We start from the raw sequence: 19673 nt of genomic DNA, 5'->3' as shown, positions 1-19673 counted from the left end.
ATTATTCTAAACTTCCATTATTCTCAATGGGCAAATTGAGGGGGTAATTGGAATGCCTGATATTTGAAGAACTGCCAAAGAACATCCAAAGGGTTTCTAATGAGAACTCGGGGCCCCAAGACCCATCTGTACATTCCCAGTGACAGCCTAAGCTTAGGAGCAAAGTAGGCCCTTCATAGGAGGAAAAGTCAAAACACCCCAGGGCTTCTCAGAAGGTACAAGCCTACTCCACCACGGAAACCTCAGTAAATTGGAGGGAGCAAAAGTCACTCATCCTTTTTATTAGTGACCTTCCATATTCTTACAAATACTGTCGTGTACAGTCCTATCATTCCAAATGCATGTCTGAATAGGAATAAAATCTATCACACACATAATTTCCCCTTAAGTTACATTTGTGAGATACAAGCCTGGGTAATTCTCCTTTTCCAAAGTGAAATAAAACCCTTGTGTTCCTAAACATCGCTATGAAGCAAAGCCAGTACCTTCTCATTTCTAAGTTAGACACAAGTAACTATTACGTGCTGCTCTGGAAACTATGACAGAACGTTATTCATCTGTTTGTTTTCATGGTTCACAGCCAAGGGGAAAAAAAAACTTTAAAATTTTAATTTAATTTTTCAAAGCAAAAAAGTGGTGTGAGAGAGCGGACTCTTTTGCTGAGGAAATAAAAGTTAACAATTGTCTGGGTCCAGGTGTGGGAAACAGCACGTGATACTTGACACAGTTGCCTCACAATTGCTCGTGCTCACAAAGGCATTCCAGGAAGAGAAGGGCTATTAGGATGGGCTGATTTCTCAGCCTTGTAGATTGAAGTCTTCTCTGGGAGTCATCACCTCTCTGGGTTGATGTACCTTGACTGGGTCACTTTGAAAGCTGATCTTAAAGGTCAAGTGTATTTACACGTTACCCTCTTTGATGCCCACTTTCAGGTTGGTCTTTAAAAACAGTTTGGACGATAACGTTGGGATCCCGCATTTGACCTGTAATCTCTCCACCGCAGGCAGCCTGAGGCAAAGTATACTTTCGGTGCCCCCGACAGCTCTCCTTCCAAGATGCCCACCTTCTCTCTTTCACTCCAGCCAGCTCTTTCCATGTCTCCACCTATGTTTATCCTGATACCTCTTCTCCAAGGGCCTTTTCTTCCAAGCTGGTATGACTTAAACTATTTTCCCTCCTCCTGGTTGGCAGTTAACCAAGGATGCTTCAGGGCTCAAAGCTGTTTCAGGAAAAGGAAGGAGGTGGCTTTGAAGAAGTGGTGACTTTTTTAGACCACACCAGATTATATTCTGTTCTTAAAATTTCTGTGTCTCTGAGTGTTTATCCATGTTGGGTAATTCTGCATCCTTTATGCAAATTCTTAATTTTATCATGTATCCCCCTTTTTAATGAAAAGACAGAGCTGATTTTCACCTTTAAGAGATCTGACTGCACCTCCCAAGGGAGAACCTGCCTATGAGGTGGGGAGCTTTGCACCCAGCCCCAAGCTTACTAGTGCCAGCCCTGGGAAGCACCATGGGTGTGGATCTGCCATGGCTGTGCTCTAACCAGATCAGGGTAATATGTGGCCTGATTTGCAAATTTAAAAAGGGATACCTTCCGTCATTTATGTCCATGATGGTCTTTGGGGAAGCAAATGTAACTTACCAGTTATATTTGCATTGGTAAAGTGAAATTACCTCCCACGTGAGAGGAAATAACCCGAACTTTGCTAAATTGCTAACTGGAGCACACCTAGGGATACTACTTCTCTTTGAACTGCATGATGGATTTCCTTCAAACCAAGATTCAGGGCTCTGGGGACAGGCATCTTGATGGGATTTCATCTCCATGGCTCAAAATGGGGCTTGTAAGAGGCACCGAGTGGGGTAAATTCAGAAGTGTTGGAAGATGCCACTCAAGGCGGTCAGCCCCCCATGAGGCTGCCAGGTTGTGGGCTTGCGGAGCACTGTCTCTGGCATTCCGGCTGAAGAACCATGAGAATCAGAACAAAAAAACCTGCTGGGACTGTGTAAAATGCCAGCACTTTTGGCCAGCGAGTGTGCTTGGAAACACGTCCCAAAATCTCTCCCCAGCTCTGAAGCTTAAAATTCCCACTTACTGCTCCTCTCTGTTGCTCCCTCTACCTTGTCCCTTGTGTATAAATGAGATTTTTCATAAAAATTGAGGTGACATTCACATAACTTAAAATTAACTATTTAAAAGTGAGCGATCCCATAGCAGTTAATACATTTACAATGCTGTGCAACCACCATCTCTCTCTAGTTCCGAAACATTTTTATCACAACGAAATAAAACTCTATACCCATTGAGTAGCTATTCCCTATTCCTTCCTTCCTACAGCTCCTGGTTACCACCAGTCTGCTTCCTGTCTTCATGGATTTATTCATTCATGTCAATGGAATCGTATACTATGTGGCCTTTCTCATCTGGTTCATTTCATTTACCATAAAGGTTTGGAGATTCTTCCACAGTGTAGCATGTTTCAGTACTTCGTCCCTTTTTCGTGGTGAATAATACTCCACCATAAGGATCTACCACATTTTGTCTATCCATTCAACTGTTGGTGAGCCTTTGGGGTTGTTTCTACTATTGTGAATAGTGCTGCTATGAACATTTGTGTACAAGTATTTGTTTGAGTCTCTTGAGATCCTTTTGTTTGAGATTTTGTAGTTAGCAAAGTCCCTTCATGTCCATTCTCTTCCTATTAAGGAGGAGCATGCATTTTGACTAGTCGTATTACCCCAAAGGGGAACATGTGAGGGCCTCACTCATCAGTAAGAATCACTTCGGCTTGACTAAGCCTGTCAGGCCCCAGTGTAAAATCTGGTGCAGAAGAAAGTGGTTTCCAGTTTGGAGGGTCCTCCTGGTATGGAGAGGGTCCATGTCTGAGAGCTAGCCTAGGTCATCTCCATGTCTGTTACGTCTATTACAGCTCTGTTGGTCAGTCTGTGCACAGTGGGGTGGGGGTAGAAACAGCTCTCAGCAGCAACCTCTCCCTCATTCAGCTCTTATTTACTGAGCTGTGCACTGTGCCAGGCCCTGGATTTACGAAGCCAAATCAGACATGGTCCTTGCCTTAGAGTGGTGGTGAAGTGGGCACTACATAACATGAAGTCAGAAATGTGTAGGAGTGGTGTGATAAAGGTGCTGGACGGGGGGCCGGGGGGAATGGAGTGGGCGGTGACTAACTTTCCTGGGGGAGTTGGAGCACTGGGTTCTTAAAGACATAAAGGCAACCACAAGGTGAGAAAGAGGATGGAGGGAGCGCTGGGTCCCAGGAAGAGAACAGGCAAAGCCAGGAGAGCAGCAAAGTGCATTCCTTGTTTGGAGACTACCAAGGTCAATAGCATGGCTAGTCTCATTAAGTTCACAGGCTCATCAGGCCAGGAACCAGGCTGGAAAAATGGGCAGGAACTAGGGAAAGACCTTGTGTACTACAGTCAAGAAACTGTGGTGAGTCAGAAACTAGGCAGGAAATGACCTGATCAAGTCTGTGTTTTGAAAAGATCCCTTTGTAACAAGTGACTGATGAACCAGTCTCCCATACCCTCCCTCCTGGTCTGCCTTCCTCTGTCATCTCACTGGCCGTAGGCTGGCCCTGGACTGAAGTGCAAGGCCAGGAAGATTGCCTTCCTCTTCACACACGGACCTCTCATCAATTGCCCCACCCTCCTTGTATACAACTTTCAACAAAGATGAAAGTACCAACAGCAGTTAATAAAAAATCCATCTATACTGAGCCCTTCCTGACCAAGTATGTCCTCTCTCCTGGAAGTATTTGAATTTCGAAGTAGGCCAAGCTCAAACAAATGAGTGAACTGTTCATGACGGGAATTCAGCCACGCAGGGATAGGCCCAGATAGATTCTGATAAAGTTGTTTGGAAGATTAAATGAGGTCATTCGAGGGCCTTCCCGATACCCTCACGCCATAGCCCCTCCTGCTCATCTGTATACAGTAAGGTTGCCACCCCCACCCCCCGCCATCCTGTAACACTTTCTTTCTTTTTCTTTTTTTACTTTTTCTTTTGAAATATTTATATTTAAGAAAAGTGGCACAAGTAGTCCAGAGTTTCCCTATGCTCTTATCCCATTACCCCTAATGTTAATGTCTTGCATCAACATCGTACTGTTATCAAGAGTAAGAAATTAATATTGGTACAACGCTACTAACTAATCTACAGACTTCATTCCGTTTTCACCAGTTTTTCTACGAATATTAAGGGTTTCTTTGGAAATCCTGTGTCTAAGACAACAGTTGAGTTTGCTCTCTTGTCTGCCTTAAATTGAGGCACGCTTCAGAAACCCTGCTCTCCCTGGAAACACTAAAGAGAGCGCCAGCAGGCCTCTGGTGATCCAAACTTGGCACATCTCCATTTTGGCATCCATTTGGGTATTCTGCGTCCTTTTACTCCCCATACCCCACCTACCCACCCATCCTTTCTCCTCCTTTCCTGCTCCCCACTCTCAAAAAACTACATCGTGGGCTTCCCAGACCCCACACTACACAATGCGTTGTTTTCATTTTCGGAGAGCTCTCGAGAGCCTTGTTCCAGACCCGAGAGGTTTGCCAAGGAATGTGTAGCTGTTGACTCCCACTGTCACTGTCAAACTCCCGTGGGCAGTGTTTCCCAATTCTCGATCCGTGGTGCTTCCTGAGTAGATACTCCTACTGCTACCACGTTGGTCATCATTGCCGTCAGCTCGCGTGACCATCCCTCATAAGCTCCTTGCTCTGGGGAAGGGGGAGACCCCAGAGGTGGAGGGCAAACTGTTTGCTTTTCCCTATCACATGACAGAGACTTCGGAAGGTTGAAGGGCTGGTAACACAGTCACTAAATTACCTTTATGAAAAGCAGGAGTGCCCATCACAAAGCTCCCGGGCATCCTGACATCACGATGAGGTAGCTGGCACATGTCTGTGCCAGCTGCTGTGATAAATAGCCAGGATTCCGTTTGCCCTCTCCTAGTGCGCTTTTCTTCTCCCTAGAACGCAGCCTCGGGCACGCTCGCAGCAAGTGCCCTTGCACTCTTTCTGCCTTGCTGCTTCATGTTTTCAATTTGCTGAGCATGGAGGGCATCAACGATGAAAGAAGAGAAAAGCATAAAGCTGATTAATGTTGGAGGAGCGTTTGTTCCCCTCCAGCCACAGCCAGCAGGGAAAATGGAAAGGATGAAAGGTGATTGCGACTTGATGTTTAAAAGAAAATCTTTTTGCTACCCAGCAGATACCAAAACATCTTCACAGTAGAAGGCCCCTGTAAGCAATGCAAAAATGTCTATAGCCAGCCATTTGAAAGGAAGCTGTATACCATGGTTACAAGTGACAGTCTGGGGCAAATCTAGTTCTTCTGCTTGCTGTGTCACATTAGACAAGTTCTTTGCTCTTTCTGACCCTATAGTTTTCTCATCTGTAAAATGAGAATAATTACACCTTCACCTTCTGTATAAGACTGTTGTCAGGATTAAATGACTTAATATTGATTTTATACATCAATGAAATTGAACAGTGCCTGGCACAGAGAAAAGGCTCATTACAAAGCCTCTTATTATTAGGCTGATTTAATTTAAAGTAGTATCGAAAAGTAGGACATCATTACAGATCCAACAGCCTGGTATTCAAGCTTCAGTTTGAATTTTGAGTTTAAATCCTAGCTCCACAACTTACTGGCTTTGTGAATCTGAGCCAGTTACTTAACTTCTCTGAACCTGAGTTTCTCCCTCTGATAAATAAGGATAATAACACCGCACAAGGGGCTACTTTGACGAAAGCACTTAGCATAGTACTCAGCACAAAGAGTGGCAGACACTTCATACATGTTTATTTTTCTAGTGCTGTGGTTCTCCACCACATTCAAATCACCTGAGACCTTTTTAGAACGCATGAATACCTAAGCTGCATCCCCAGAGACTGACTTAATAGGTCCGAGGTGGGGGTTGGGCACTGGTCTTTTCGAAAGCTTCCTAAGGAGATTGTATAAGCAAACAGGACTGAGAACTACTCGCTAGCAGGTGACATTACATACTGTTTTTTTAAAATTTTGTTTGTTTTGTTTTTTATATCTGTCCCCAAGAGACTAGCCAGAATATCAAGAATTCTGGGCACAGTCAAAAATTTAATACACCTGCAGCTCTAAGCCCTTGATAAGAGATATGCCGCCAAGGAATCGCATTCCATTTTATTCCGAGAAACTGTATTCAAAGGGTCTGCTTAGAATCTTGAACTGGAAAGGTGGTAAGAAGTTTAGCCTAAGCCTCACACATAAAATATGGAAACTCCCAGTAGGTCAGGGATTTATATCTGGGGGTAATTCCAGGGTTTTGTCCTCCCAAGAGATATAAATTGAGGCCTTGAGGGTTTAATGCGGGGGAGGAAGAAGTGTTCTCATAATGACACCTTAAAAATCCAGAGCTCTGCTAATGCCTAGGGATAGAAAAGCATCGTCTGTAATAGTGGGGATGGGAGTTGCGGGGGTGCATTCTGGTCTCCGGACTTCAGTCTCCAAGATCCCAAGGCTGGGTCATCGAGAAACTTCTTTCTCCCCATAGGTTTATGATTAGCTACCCAATAAAAGTGGGGCTAATTTTACAACCCAAGTAAAATTTAAGCCAAAAAGCCTTCAACATTAGGATTTATGAAAGTAAACATTTAGAGTGCTTGCAGGATTTTGCAACATTAAAATTTCAGTGTCTTTATGTCAGGTATATGATATATTCATTTGTACGTGTACTTAAAGATTACAATTTTAAGAGCTTTGCACTGCGAACTATTTGGAGGACTACACTGAAGATACTGCTCCCATCTCCACCTTCAGAATGACTGTTTTAGTGAATAGGGAGTAGAAAGCAACTGAAAACCAGTGTCTTTGAAGGATCAGTTCTATCAGATTTTTTCACCTGGTTTCCTATTCTAGTGGGCTTTCTAGACTCCCTCACTGAACCCTCAGGTGTGGAAGTCCAGGGTCACAGCACTGACCACAGTCGCTTTTACAAAGTAGAAGCTTAGTAAATAATTCTCCTTTAAATAAATGACTTCTTCGGTAACTGTAAGTGCTTTAATAATAATTGTATGTTACCTCAGTGTAGCGCTTTTTAAAAGCTTTTACACGACTTGATAGGATCCTCATGACTGTGCCTTACAGGGTCGAGAGGTCAATTATTAGCTTCATCTTACAGATAAGAAAACCATAGCTCAGAGGACTTGGGAGGTTGCCTAAGGATATGCAAACGTTAAATGTAGAAGGAGAATTTTGTTCTCCTGATTTTTGCTCTAAAGTACTTTAACTTAGAAGCTAAAGAGGAAAAATGATGCTTTGTTCAGATGATGTGTTGATTCCAGCCAGGTTAACGGGGGAGGAGCATCTAGACTAGAAGTCCGCCCGTAAACCTGGCAGATAGCCTTCTGCTTGGCTGTGGTCTGCCTTTCAGAAGCAGATTGATATTCTGTACTCTGGTGTCTTGAGCTTATCATAGGCCCTTGTGGGAGGTTTTGGCCTCTGTCCTTTCAAGCTGAACCTGCCATCTTGGGTCCTAATCTCCAGCCTTAGCTCTCCAGCCATTTGCCAGACTGTCACTAATCACATCACTTTCTGGTATCCCCTTGTCTTCAGAATAAAATCTCTGCCCTCCCTTTTATTATTGTCATTTGAGGCAGCAAAAATTTTTTAAAGATTATTTTTTTTTAAGTTTTAGGGGATTATGAAAGCAAGCATCCATTGGCATTTGCTCTGGATTTCCTGGGACTTAGTGACTCATTTGAAATTGTCCGGTCCGTGGTTTGCCATGGACCTCTCTCTGCAGGGTGGAGAGAATAGGTCTCGAGCAGGAGCCACGTAACTGGACTGCCCTCTGGTTTCTTTCCAGCTGCCCCCAGCTTCTCACCCCGTGGAGCCTCCTAACTGACATATCAGTCCGAGTGTACCTTGGTGATAACGCACCCACGCCTTTGTAGCAAATGAAGAGGAAATAATCTGTGCTTAAAAAACGAAAAACTGTAGAACATGTGCCCAGATTTCCAACTCATTCCCTCTTTACTCTTACAACTACATCATCTTCCAGCCCACCACCAGCTGCGAAAATAAGTGTTTTCTCCCATATTTAAGGATGATTTTGTGCTTCAGGATGATTTTTCTGGGGGTGAAGGAAACTTGACCGACGTGACCAACAGATGTTTTAAACGATGGAGGGAACTGAGGAAAAAGTCGGATTCCTTAGCCCACTCTTTAGGATACTGCGCCCGACTGCGCCCCCTAGTGACTGTATGGGGCATGGCGCAGTCAGAGCCAACTGCAAGTGTGTACTGCACCCTCTAATGTCTGTGCTCTGTTTTTAGAGATGAGTACGAAGAAGATGGATTCTGTCAGCCGTACAGAGGGATTGCGTGTGCAAGATTTATTGGCAACCGCACTGTCTATATGGAGTCTCTGCATATGCAAGGGGAAATAGAAAATCAGATCACAGGTAGGTAGCAATGAAATTATATTTATACTTTGCATAACAATTTTTCTCGCCAGAAGTTTTACAGAGCTCTTCTCTTGACAAAGGCTTAGGCTAAGCATAGGGGTTAGGAGCAGGGCCATAAAAAAGCAGGAGATGCAATCTCTGCTCTGGAATTTATATTAGAATAATTTATTGAGTTTGCCCTTAGAGGAAAAGGAGGCTTTGAGAAGTCTCACATTCATTCAAACACTCAATAAATATTATTGGGTGCCTTTGGCATACCAGGACCTGGGCTGGGCACTGGGGATGTGATGCTGTGGGGAATAAGCCAGGTACGTTTCTGCCCTCACAGAGCTTACTGTTTGGAAGCAACGTTGTGTCGACTGAAAGCAGATGAATTTAGAGTCCATAATTCTGGATGCTAATCCCAATATTGCCATTACTGTGACTTTGGGGAAAGTCTCTTACTCTCCATGGAAATCTCTTTCTTTCCCTGTGAAGTGAGCGAGGAGGCAGGATGATCATAGGTCTCTTCCTGCTCTAGCTTTCTCTATTTTACCCTTCACTTTCCTGAATTGAAAGTATCTTTTTCATGGAAATCTGATAGTGAGGCACTACCTAGCACGCGTGAGGTACGTAGTGTCGGCCACCTTGCACGATTTCGTACACCTAGTCCTGGTGGTTGCGGCCGCCTGTGCCTCTCCCATTAGTGTAGTTATTATGCCTCTGTGCCCCGTACCCTGGCAACACATTAAAATGGCCTTTCTGAAATTCTAATAAGGTTGCCAGCTTTAGCACTGAAAAATACAAGACACCCAGTTATATTTGATAATTTTTTAGTATATGTCCCAAATGTTTATCTGAAGTTCACGTGTAACTGGGTCCTTTGTAGTTTATCTGGCAACTCTAGGATCTAAGAGAGGCAAGAACAAACCCAAGGCAGGCACACAGAACAGCCAACAGTCCAGAAACTATGTCCCGTGAGGACTTTGAAGGAGCTGAGAGAGGGCCAGGGGAGCTATTTAACCCGAAGAAGCAGCTGTAGGAAGATGTATTTGCCCATTGCGAAAGCCCTCAGGCTTTCAAGCGGAAAGACTCTGTGAAATTCCAGAGCGGAAGCAGGACTGTTGGGGAGGGGCTATTGAAGAAACCTTTCAACCTAGTAAAAGAACATTTGAACATACTTTTTACTAAGTATTCACAAAAATAAATGGGAGTTCTGATATAAATATTTGGTCACCCAATTATATTAATCCTCTCTTGGACATTTTCAATGGATATCAGCTTACTGGAAAGTATTAACATTTTTTTTTAATCCATTTAACTTTTTTAACACAGCATTTCCCAAACTTGTTTGCTTATGGAACCCCAACTTCTCAAACACTTTTAACATTCTACAGAATTAATGTTCTGAGGAACATACTTTGGGAAACTGTACTAACAACCTCTTAGGCTGCCTTGTGAGTATAAGCTCCTTGTCAGTAGAGTTATGCAAAGGCTAGTGCCCTTTTTGTACAGGGATAAGAGGTTAGGCTAAGTGACCACTAATATTCTATAATACACACTGAAACAACTGAGTTGTGCTCTTCGAGAACTTCCAGATGAGTTGCCTCATTTTCAGAAGATGGAATAGAAAGTATTTAAGCCACAAAGAAATTAAACAAGTTACCCAGAGTCATCCAGCAACTCAGAGGCAAGACACAGAACTAAATCCTGTGATGGGGCTCAGTCACTGCATAAAGCAAGTTCTGCCCTGCAGCTGTCACATGTTTTAGAAGCCTCACAAAACTAATAAAAAGTACCGGATGAAACGCAAAGTTCTGTTGCTTTGTAGTAAAAATGAAAAATATATTGTACTTTAACCTAATTAATTCTTTTTATTAGGAAACGGTACATATGTAACTTAATCCTGTTTTTTTAACTTTGTAGTCAAAATTATTTTTTTCAAGCCAGTGAAAGTAAGCTGCTTAGACATCTGAAATGAATCTCCTTCTCTTGGCCTTGTCTGTTTGAGCACAGCAGATTCTTTCCAATGTGTGTTTACATCTGATATCTGTTGACTAGATAACCGGGAGAGATAAACCCTGCCCCTGGGAGTTAATAACTGTGTTTGTTTTCCAGCTGCCTTCACCATGATCGGCACCTCCAGTCACTTGTCTGATAAGTGTTCTCAGTTCGCCATTCCTTCCCTGTGCCACTACGCCTTCCCGTACTGTGACGAAACCTCATCTGTCCCAAAGCCCCGGGACTTGTGTCGCGATGAATGTGAAATCCTGGAAAATGTCCTGTGTCAGACAGAATACATTTTTGCGAGATCAAATCCCATGATTCTGATGAGGCTGAAACTGCCGAACTGTGAAGATCTCCCCCAGCCAGAGAGCCCCGAAGCTGCAAATTGTATCCGGATTGGAATTCCCATGGCGGATCCTATAAATAAAAGTAAGTGGTAGCCCCTGACCTTCTGTGCTGCCTCGGGGGCCGGCAGCCACCTGAAAACTGGATCTTGATCCCTAGTGATGGTTCGTGTTGATAGATTACCTTCCGATGGGCCAAATACCGTGTGGGGCTGAGCATTCAGCGGTGGATGAGAGGCAGTGCCTATCTTCAAGAAGTTGCATGACGATGATAATTTTAAAATATGGTTTCTGGTTCCTTAATAACTTAAAAATAGAATTGCCATACGTCCCAGCAGTGCCACTCCTGGCTATATACCCGAAAGAATTGAAAACAGGTGTTCAGACAAAAACTTGTACAGAAAGGTTCATGACAGCTCTATTCACCACAGCTAAAAGGTGGAAGCAGCCCAAATGTCCATCAGTAGGTGAGGAGATAAATACTTTGTGGTATATCCACATAATGAAATAGTATTCATCCATGAAAAGGAGTAAGATCCTGTTACATGGTACAACATGGCATGAACCTTGAAGATACTGTCATAGAAAGAAGCCAGACACCATTGTATGAGTCCATTTATATGAAATATCCATAGTAGACAACTCCATAGTGATAGAGAGCAGATTAATGGTGGCCAGGGGCCGGGGGAAGGGGAGAGTGGGCAGTGACTGCTTAAGGAGCATAGAGTTTCTTTGGGGGATAATGTAAGTGTTCTAGGATGAGAGAGAGGTGAAGGTTGCACAATAGTTTGAATGTTCTAAATGCACTAATGGTAAATTGTACGATATGTGTGTTGTGCCACAATTTAAAAAATATGTATATGGAGGCTTACCTCCATCCTCCTTCGTCTCACCTCCATGAAACAAAAGACTTTTTCTGTGCATTTCCCATGTGCCCTGGCATGGCAATGGCCCTAACCCCTGGCAGAAACCCATAGTGCCCTGCCGCTAACTAACATTTTCTGAGAACTAGATTCTTTATCACAGGACTCATGTGCAGAAATGGAAGAAACAGTCCCTGCACCATTCACTAGGAAATGACTCCAGTGCCCCCAGGTCCCACCCCCGTTCTGATTCTTTTCTGTGTTCAATATCAAAAATACTTGTGGAGGACTGGTTCTCTTCCTGAAGCATAAGCTGTAAATCCTCCCAGGAATGTCACTGCAAGGCCCGCTCTGTGTCCCATCAGGGAAGCCTCGGCCGTGAGGGTAATCGCACGTCCTCCCTCCAGAAACTGCTGGCCGGGAGCTCCTGCACCTCCTCTGCTTCTCTCTCACAGTTTGGGCTCTTCTTCTGTGTTTTTCAGATCACAAGTGCTATAACAGCACAGGTGTGGACTACCGGGGAACTGTCAGTGTGACCAAATCAGGGCGCCAGTGCCAGCCGTGGAATTCCCAGTACCCACACACACACACCTTCACCGCCCTCCGCTTCCCAGAGCTGAACGGAGGGCACTCCTACTGCCGCAACCCAGGGAATCAGAAGGAAGCTCCCTGGTGCTTCACCTTGGATGAAAACTATAAGTCTGACCTGTGCGACATCCCAGCATGTGGTAAATACCGTCATTGCCTTTAAAGGATTCAGTTACTTTAAAAGATCCGCACTCCATGCCCCTTCCCTTAGGAGAATCGTGTAAGGGGGCAAAGGAGACTGATAGTGTTTGTTTGATCTCAAACTGTTTCTAGGATAGATAAACCTTGCTGCTTCGACATAAAACACGTTTTAGGGTACCAAAGCACACTCTCAAGGAGGAAACTGCTTTTATCCCTGCAGCCATTGTGTTAGTGTGTATAACAGGCACCGTCTCCCCAGAAGTACAGCTTATCACCATCATTCATGTAGTGAAATGTGTTACCCACGATGGTCTGTGTCCAAGTGTACCTTTTTTAGCACAACAGGTGTATTGGAAGCAGAAAGAGAATTGTTTTCCCTGTGTCCTTGAGAACACCCACAAGGGAGGATGAATCTATAGCCATTACTCAGTGATCCAAGGCAACCTGTGGATAAACTGTGTCCTTCATCTCATCCTTTTATACTGCAGAAGTATAGAAAGAAAATGAAGTCTCTGAATCAGTTTGTTCCTTTTTCTAGAAAATATTTGGAAGGTAGGAGAAAGAGAATGGAAATGCTGCTGATACCTGGAGTCTCAGACTTTTTTGGAACTGATTCAACATCCTTATCCTAGTTCTACTGATAATGTCATCTGGGTTTCCCAGGCGTAGTGGGAGAGTCAGGATGTCACAGGAAAGCCACACCAAGTAAAATGGAGCTAATAATGATATACATCCAGGGTTTATTGAGAGAATAAATGAGTTGATATCTGGAAAACTCTACAATGTCTGGAAGATAATAAATGTTTAATAAATATTTTCTAATGTAATTATTATATAGTCAATATATAAAGAGGAATTTATTATAATTAGTATGTAGTCTTCACATATAGAGGAATGCTTGCTCTCAGTTTAGCAAATATTGTTTGAGCCCACTGTGGAGTCAGGAGTGTGAAAAAGGAAGAAAATACGATTCATGTTACAATTGCAATGCAGTATGTGTGATATAGTAGAAGTTAGCACAAATGCTGTGGAGTAAAGAAGAGGAACTAAAACATACTACAGAGGTCATTAGGAAAAAGTAATAAAAATATTAAAAGAACCCTTAGTGATAAAAATTTGGGAAACTATTATACTACAGTTTCATTCTTACATGTTACCTGTTACCACGGTATCTTTTCCTGCAAAATGATTTTATACATGGTTAAACATACTCAGTTTGAGAAAGAGGTAAGCAGACCCTTTTTGTGTCGCTGGGCTTTAAAATGCCTTCATATGCAGCATAAAGAACAAATTATGAAGTTAACTCTTCCAGAGCCACCATTGGAAACATCAAAGCAAATTATCCTGTATTTTTTAAATGGTTTGCACTTAAAATTTATGACTTTTCCCAATGTTGCTATATTCAACATTAATAGGAAAGGAATAAAATAAAATGTAGATTTATAATCATTTACTTAGTTGCCTCATCCCTTCTCCTACACCAGGTAGGTGTGAAGATTTGCAAGAGAGCCAGGTATAAAAGCAATACTTACTGAGCATTTCCCATGTGCCAGGCGTCATTCTTAGAGTTTCAGAGGCTTTATTTAAGATAAGGGGGTTAAGAGGGTTAAGAATACCCTCACGTTGTGACAGGTATTCTTTACCCTATGCTGCCAAGGAAGAAACGGAGGCTCAGAGAGCAACAGAGTCACCCCGCTAGTCTGACTCCAAACTCATCTTCCTGCTACTTCACTGTGCTATCTCAGGAGACTGACGTATGTCCTTAAGGAAACCAAATGAATTATTTTAAGGAAGAAACACATTGTTTACTCGACTCTGGGTGAACACCGTTGTCCTTTAGGTGACTTCTGACCCTTAATTTCCAACTATAATCCTCATCAGAAGTAGGGAGATAATCAGACATAGCGAACATACTTGTGGTTGCCAGGGGGGAGGGGGATGGGGGAGGGAAGAATTGGGAGTTTGGGATTAGCAGATGCAAACTAGTATACATAGGGTTGGATAAACAACAAGGTCCTCCTCTGTAGCACCAGGAACTATATTCAATACCCTATGAAAAAGAATGTATACCAAGATATGTATATCTGAGTTACTTTGCTATAGAGCAGAAATTAACACATTGTAAATCAACTATGCTTGAAAACAATTTTTAAAAATAATATAAAAATAAAGAAGTAGGGAGATAATTTGCTCATAAACTGGAAGATTTGTTGATAATCAGATTCAAGCTTTATTACAATTAGTTTAAGTCAAGATTCGAAATGATACCTAAAAAATGTATTGCTTTCCATTTCAACGGTGTTCCTAAAGCAGTCAGACAAACACACTCTCCAAAAGATGAAAGAAACCCTTGAACAGTCTTTCAGACTGTGGACACAGAAAGAACGACCACCTATACTACCTACCATGTGCCTGCACGGTGCTTTGTACTTTACGTCTTCATCTCCATTTAAAACTCATCACCACGCTATGGGATAGATGTTATTACCATATTCCACCAAGGTTCAGAAGGGTTAAAGGACTAGTCTAAATGAGACAACTCATGGGATTGGACCTTGAACCCTCGTCTACTTGCACATAGCTCTGACCAAACTCAAAGCTTGCACTCTTTCCCCAGACACTCTGCTGTTTCCCATTTAAAGATTTTTCAGAAATAAATAAAAGAGTGACAATAGGGTCAACCTCTGGATTTCAGTATACTGAGTCCCATAACATGATACGACAACTAAACATGTTCCCTTGCTGATGAAGAATTCCATCATAGTATTGCTCAGTATATTATTATTGTATTAATCAGTACAGTGATGTTGGAAACCCTAAGATATTTCTTTTTGAATATCAATCTGCATAATTCTGAGGACAGGTTAATTCTAGTCCTATGAGGGATAAATTTAGATGAAAGTTAAATCTGCAGATAACAAGCCAGTTTTCACCACTTACAATAATACTTTTTTTAAAAAGAAATTTTCATTTCATTTGGAAAGAAAACAGTTCCTTTTGAATTCTTCAGGCCAAACCACAAATACATCCATTAAAGGAACAGGGAATCCTTGACATGTGATCAATAAGAAGCTGCTGAGAGGCCAGCGGCTCCCCAGGGTATGAAATAAAGAAGAGAGCAGGTCGGCATCAACTGTTGCTCCAAGGCAAGCCTTCTTGTAATTGCCCCTTCATAGCCCACCTCTAACAAAATAATCATACTAGAATCCTACTTTTCTTTTTTTTTTTTGCGGTACGTGGGCCTCTCACTGCTGTGGCCTCTCCGTTGTGGAGCACAGGCTCTGGACACGCAGGCTCAGCGGCCACGGCTCACGGGCCCAGCGGCTCCGGGGCACGTGACATCCTCCCAGACCGGGGCACGAACCCGCGTCCCCTGCGTCGGCAGGCGGACTCTCAACCACTGCACCACCAGGGAAGCCCGTAGAATCCTACTTTTATAACATTTCATTAGAGCATATGATTTTTTTTCTCATTTCATCCTTACAAAAATCATAAAAGATAAAGCAGGAATTTCCTGCCCTACTTTAACATATGAGACAACCAAGGCCCAGGGAAGTGGTAGGACTGACCCAAGAACACAAATTAGTTAACAGAAACCAGGTCTCCTGTCCCTAGGGCCACTCACTGCTGTTTGTTCTGTACCAGTGGTTCTCAAACAGGGAAAGTTTTGCCTTCCAGGGTGCATTTGGCAATATCTAGAGATGTTTTGGTCATCGCAGCTGGGTGGGGTTGGGGGATGCTACTGGCATCTATTGTGTAGAGGCCAGGGATGCTACTAAACATCCCAGAGTGCACGGAACAGCCCTCACAAAGGATTATCCAGCCCAGAACGCCAGTAGTGCCAGGTTTGGGGAACGCTGAGACTGAATAAGAATTATACAATTTAGACTACAGAATATAGCATATTGTATATACTGTATAAATTATACAATTTAGACTATAGAATAACAATATTAAACAACAGTTAACATTTACTGAGTGCTTACAGAAAGGCACTATGCAAAGAGTTTTTTATGCATTATCTCATATATAATAGTTCTATAACTGTATGAGTTGAGTTTTATTCTACCCAAGAAGAGAAAAATGAGACATAGTTTAAATAACTTGTCCAAGGCCGCATGGTTAATAAGAAGTAGACCCAGGACTCAGAACTATAGCCAGTCTTGTAAATTCTATGATTTATATATATGTGTATCTGTGTGTTTATGTATACAAATAGGTAGGTAGATGGATGGATAGATAGATGATAAATAGATTGATAGAGATACTGAGGATAAGTTTGCATCTTATAATGAGGTGTAAGCTGTGGGGCATATCTGAAATGAGTTACTTTCCTCCTTCCTCTCAAATGGGATGGAGTCTCATGGGAATGTTCCTGCATTCTTTGTTAAGTCAAAGTTAAGGAGGTTTCAAAATCTCCACGGGGTTTCTCATTTTCCTACTGATATCTTTTGTTTTCATTTCAACTAAGTAAGGCTAAAAGAAGTATAGACCTAATTAAATGCAGAATGTGAGCATTTGTTGTACTTTCTAGAATAAAGGCACTTGAGAACAGTCTGCCCCAGATTGTTTTATCTGTGAACTTTTACTCTAAGACAGAACATAAAATTAAACACAACCAAATATGTCTGCTGTGAATTCTGGGAATTGGCTCAGTGAGGGCTGTGTGCGTGTGCCCAGGCAGTGCCTGGGAAAAGCTAAAGAACAAAAGATAGTTTGAGCCAGACTTGACCTCTCATATTCCCTGTCTTTTCTTTCCTATCCCAGGCATCCAGCAATTAGAATGGTTATTATTTATTAATTCACTTACTAAAACCAATATGTGTTGAACTTCTACTACACTTTAGACTTTGCTAACAAGCCACACCCTCGTGTAGCTTACAATCTAGCGGAAGAATCAGATGAAAAAAATACAAATCACATTAAGCACTGTCTTACAGTTCCCAGCGTTAATGTGTGCTGTTATGTGCTTTTCTGTTTGTGCCGTGATGTCTGCTGTTGGTTGAACACTGTGCTAAGTTCTTTACAGCAGCATCTGGCCTACGACTTAGCTGATGCTCAATAAAATGTGCTGAGTTAACCCTCATAATAACCACATGTTAAAGGTATCTCCTCCATTTTACTGATGGAGAAGCTGAGACAATGTTATTTTTACTAAAGCCAAGATCAGATCCACGGGACTCAAGGTCCAGCCTCTGTCCACCATACTACAACTACTTAAAGGACACATTCTAGCTTATTCAGAGGAATAAACATTCCTTTATAACTTTCCTCTTCCCTTTGATCCTTATGAGCTCTCTAGGTCTTTGATTTTCTTATCTGAAGCTGCACAGATGCAGGAATGGAGCCCCCAGCCACAAGACATCTACTCTGAGACCCCAGGGTGCTCTAGTTAGCCTCAGCCTGATAGGGACTAGGTCCCCCGGCAGCTCCACCCAGGCCTCACAGCGTTTGTCCTTTTCCCATTAAGCCCTAGATCTCCTCCCTTCCTGGCAGCCCCAGGTCCCCAGTCCTCGGAGTTGGCCATCTTCTGTGAGATCCTGCCTGCAAACCTTCATTCACTACGCTCTCACCTCTAGTCACTGTGGCCACCTTCCAAGCCAAATACTGTGCGCTGGGTGGAAACAAAGTTGAAAAAGAAACATTTGCCTCTGTTCTTTCCAGCTGGCACCTAGGCACACCTCCCAGCTTCACAGCTTCACTGTAGCCCTTATCATTGCTTTTCTGTGCAGCCCTGAGTGGTGAACCGTGGAAAATATCTGTTTCTTTGGGAGCTCCTTTTGCAATGACCTAGCCATTTGCCCTTGTCCGTATTCTACCACATAGCTTATATTCTGTCTCCCCAACTAATTGAGATCCCCTATTTCTTTCTTTCTTGAATTGTGTGGTGAGGCGGAACCTTGATTACATTCATGTTTTCATATTCAAACCTTGGCCCTTTATTTCACTCTAGATAAGTCCTGAGCCACAGTTCTTCCACTAGCCAGGCCAGCATGTCCGATTCACCTCTAATTAAAGGTCTCTCCATCTACCAAACAACCAGAACTTCCAAACAGCAGTAGTCTAAGTCCCTTACGTACGAACCTTCAGGTTGAAAACTTTCAAAGATGCAAACTCACGTTCCATCAGCGTCAGGCGTGAGTGAAATTGCAGCTTGCCCTCCGTCTCCTATCGCTGACGATCCTTCAGCTCTACCATCTCCCACCTCCTCTCCCTCCTCCAGTCAGTAACTCTTCTTGCCTGTTCACTCGATGCCAGCCCCTGGATGCCAGCTGTTGAACTGTACTACTGTACTTTTCAAGGTACTGTAAGATTAAAAATGTTTTCTTTATTTTCTGTGTTTGTTTTTAATATATTATTTGTGTGAAAAGTATTATAAACCTATTACAGTACAGTACTATATAGCCGATTGGGTTAGTTGGGTACCTAAGCTAACTTTGTTGGACTTACGTACAAATTGGACTTACGAACGTGCTCTCAGAACGGAACACGTTCGCATGTAGGGGACTTACTGTGTTGTTTTTACACCTAAACCAGCTTCACTGAAGAGTACCCATTGATAAGAAAGTAGCGAACCATTTGGCTCAATTTGGAGTTTTCATACCTGGCCTGTTGCTTTTGTATTTCCTTTTAAGTCCTTGCCTTGCAACGGTTTGCCAAAGGGCACGTTGCCCAGTTCTGTGCCTAAATAGCCCTGACTTGTCCCATAACCTTACAAACACCCGCCCTGGGTTCTGCTTTGTCACAAACCATTTTCTCCAACGTGGTGGTTTACAGTTTGGGGCAAGGCAGATGCTTTCCAGATTGCGAACATTGCAGTTTTTAACTCACTCTGTCAGCAGCCTTCTCCCATATTTCACAGAAGACCTGTTGTAAGGCAATTTGTCTTTCAGCCATTTCTTCAAACCAAAATTGAACATTACAGTGAATTGGATGGGGGGGGGGGGGGAGGAGGTAGGAGGAAGGAATAGAGTACTGCTTTGTATAGTCTGAAGTTTTCCGGAAGAGTTATTTTTGTGCTACAGAGATTTTCAAGATGTACTTTGGTCTCCAGTCTTTATATATTTTCGACAAAGTAAAGAACAATAGTTACCGAAAACTTATAACTGAGTCATGTTCTATAAACATTTTTCACCAGGAAATAATTTTCTCTCGAAAGTTTTTTTATTGTCCCCAGTATGCATTAAGTCATTTACGCAGTGTGTCAGCTACTCTAGCAATAAGCTTTTGGAAGCCCTTAACCCTTCGGGCCCAGTACCACGCCAATAGGAAATGCTGCTCGTCATC

General features: G+C 42.8%; 1 protein-coding gene across 3 annotated transcripts in view; it reads left to right on the top strand.

The window, feature by feature from the left end:
* The window catches only part of ROR1 (receptor tyrosine kinase like orphan receptor 1), a 409060-nt gene that overhangs the window by 362574 nt on the left and 26813 nt on the right, over positions 1 to 19673 (top strand). For 2 of the 3 annotated variants that reach the window (XM_073788849.1, XM_019920148.3), the window contains exons 5-7: positions 8334 to 8461; positions 10562 to 10879; positions 12140 to 12385. In XM_073788849.1, the coding sequence (XP_073644950.1) occupies positions 8334 to 8461; positions 10562 to 10879; positions 12140 to 12385 (692 nt within the window). Of the gene's footprint in view, positions 1 to 8333; positions 8462 to 10561; positions 10880 to 12139; positions 12386 to 12924; positions 19306 to 19673 lie in introns of those variants that run through there. The other variant, XM_073788854.1, reaches the window with a different exon arrangement.

This window comes from Tursiops truncatus, chromosome 1, assembly GCF_011762595.2.
Source record: "Tursiops truncatus isolate mTurTru1 chromosome 1, mTurTru1.mat.Y, whole genome shotgun sequence".
NCBI classification, from domain to species: domain Eukaryota; kingdom Metazoa; phylum Chordata; class Mammalia; order Artiodactyla; family Delphinidae; genus Tursiops; species Tursiops truncatus.
Note: the sequence above shows the minus strand (reverse complement) of the source record. Positions and strands in the feature narration are given on the sequence as shown.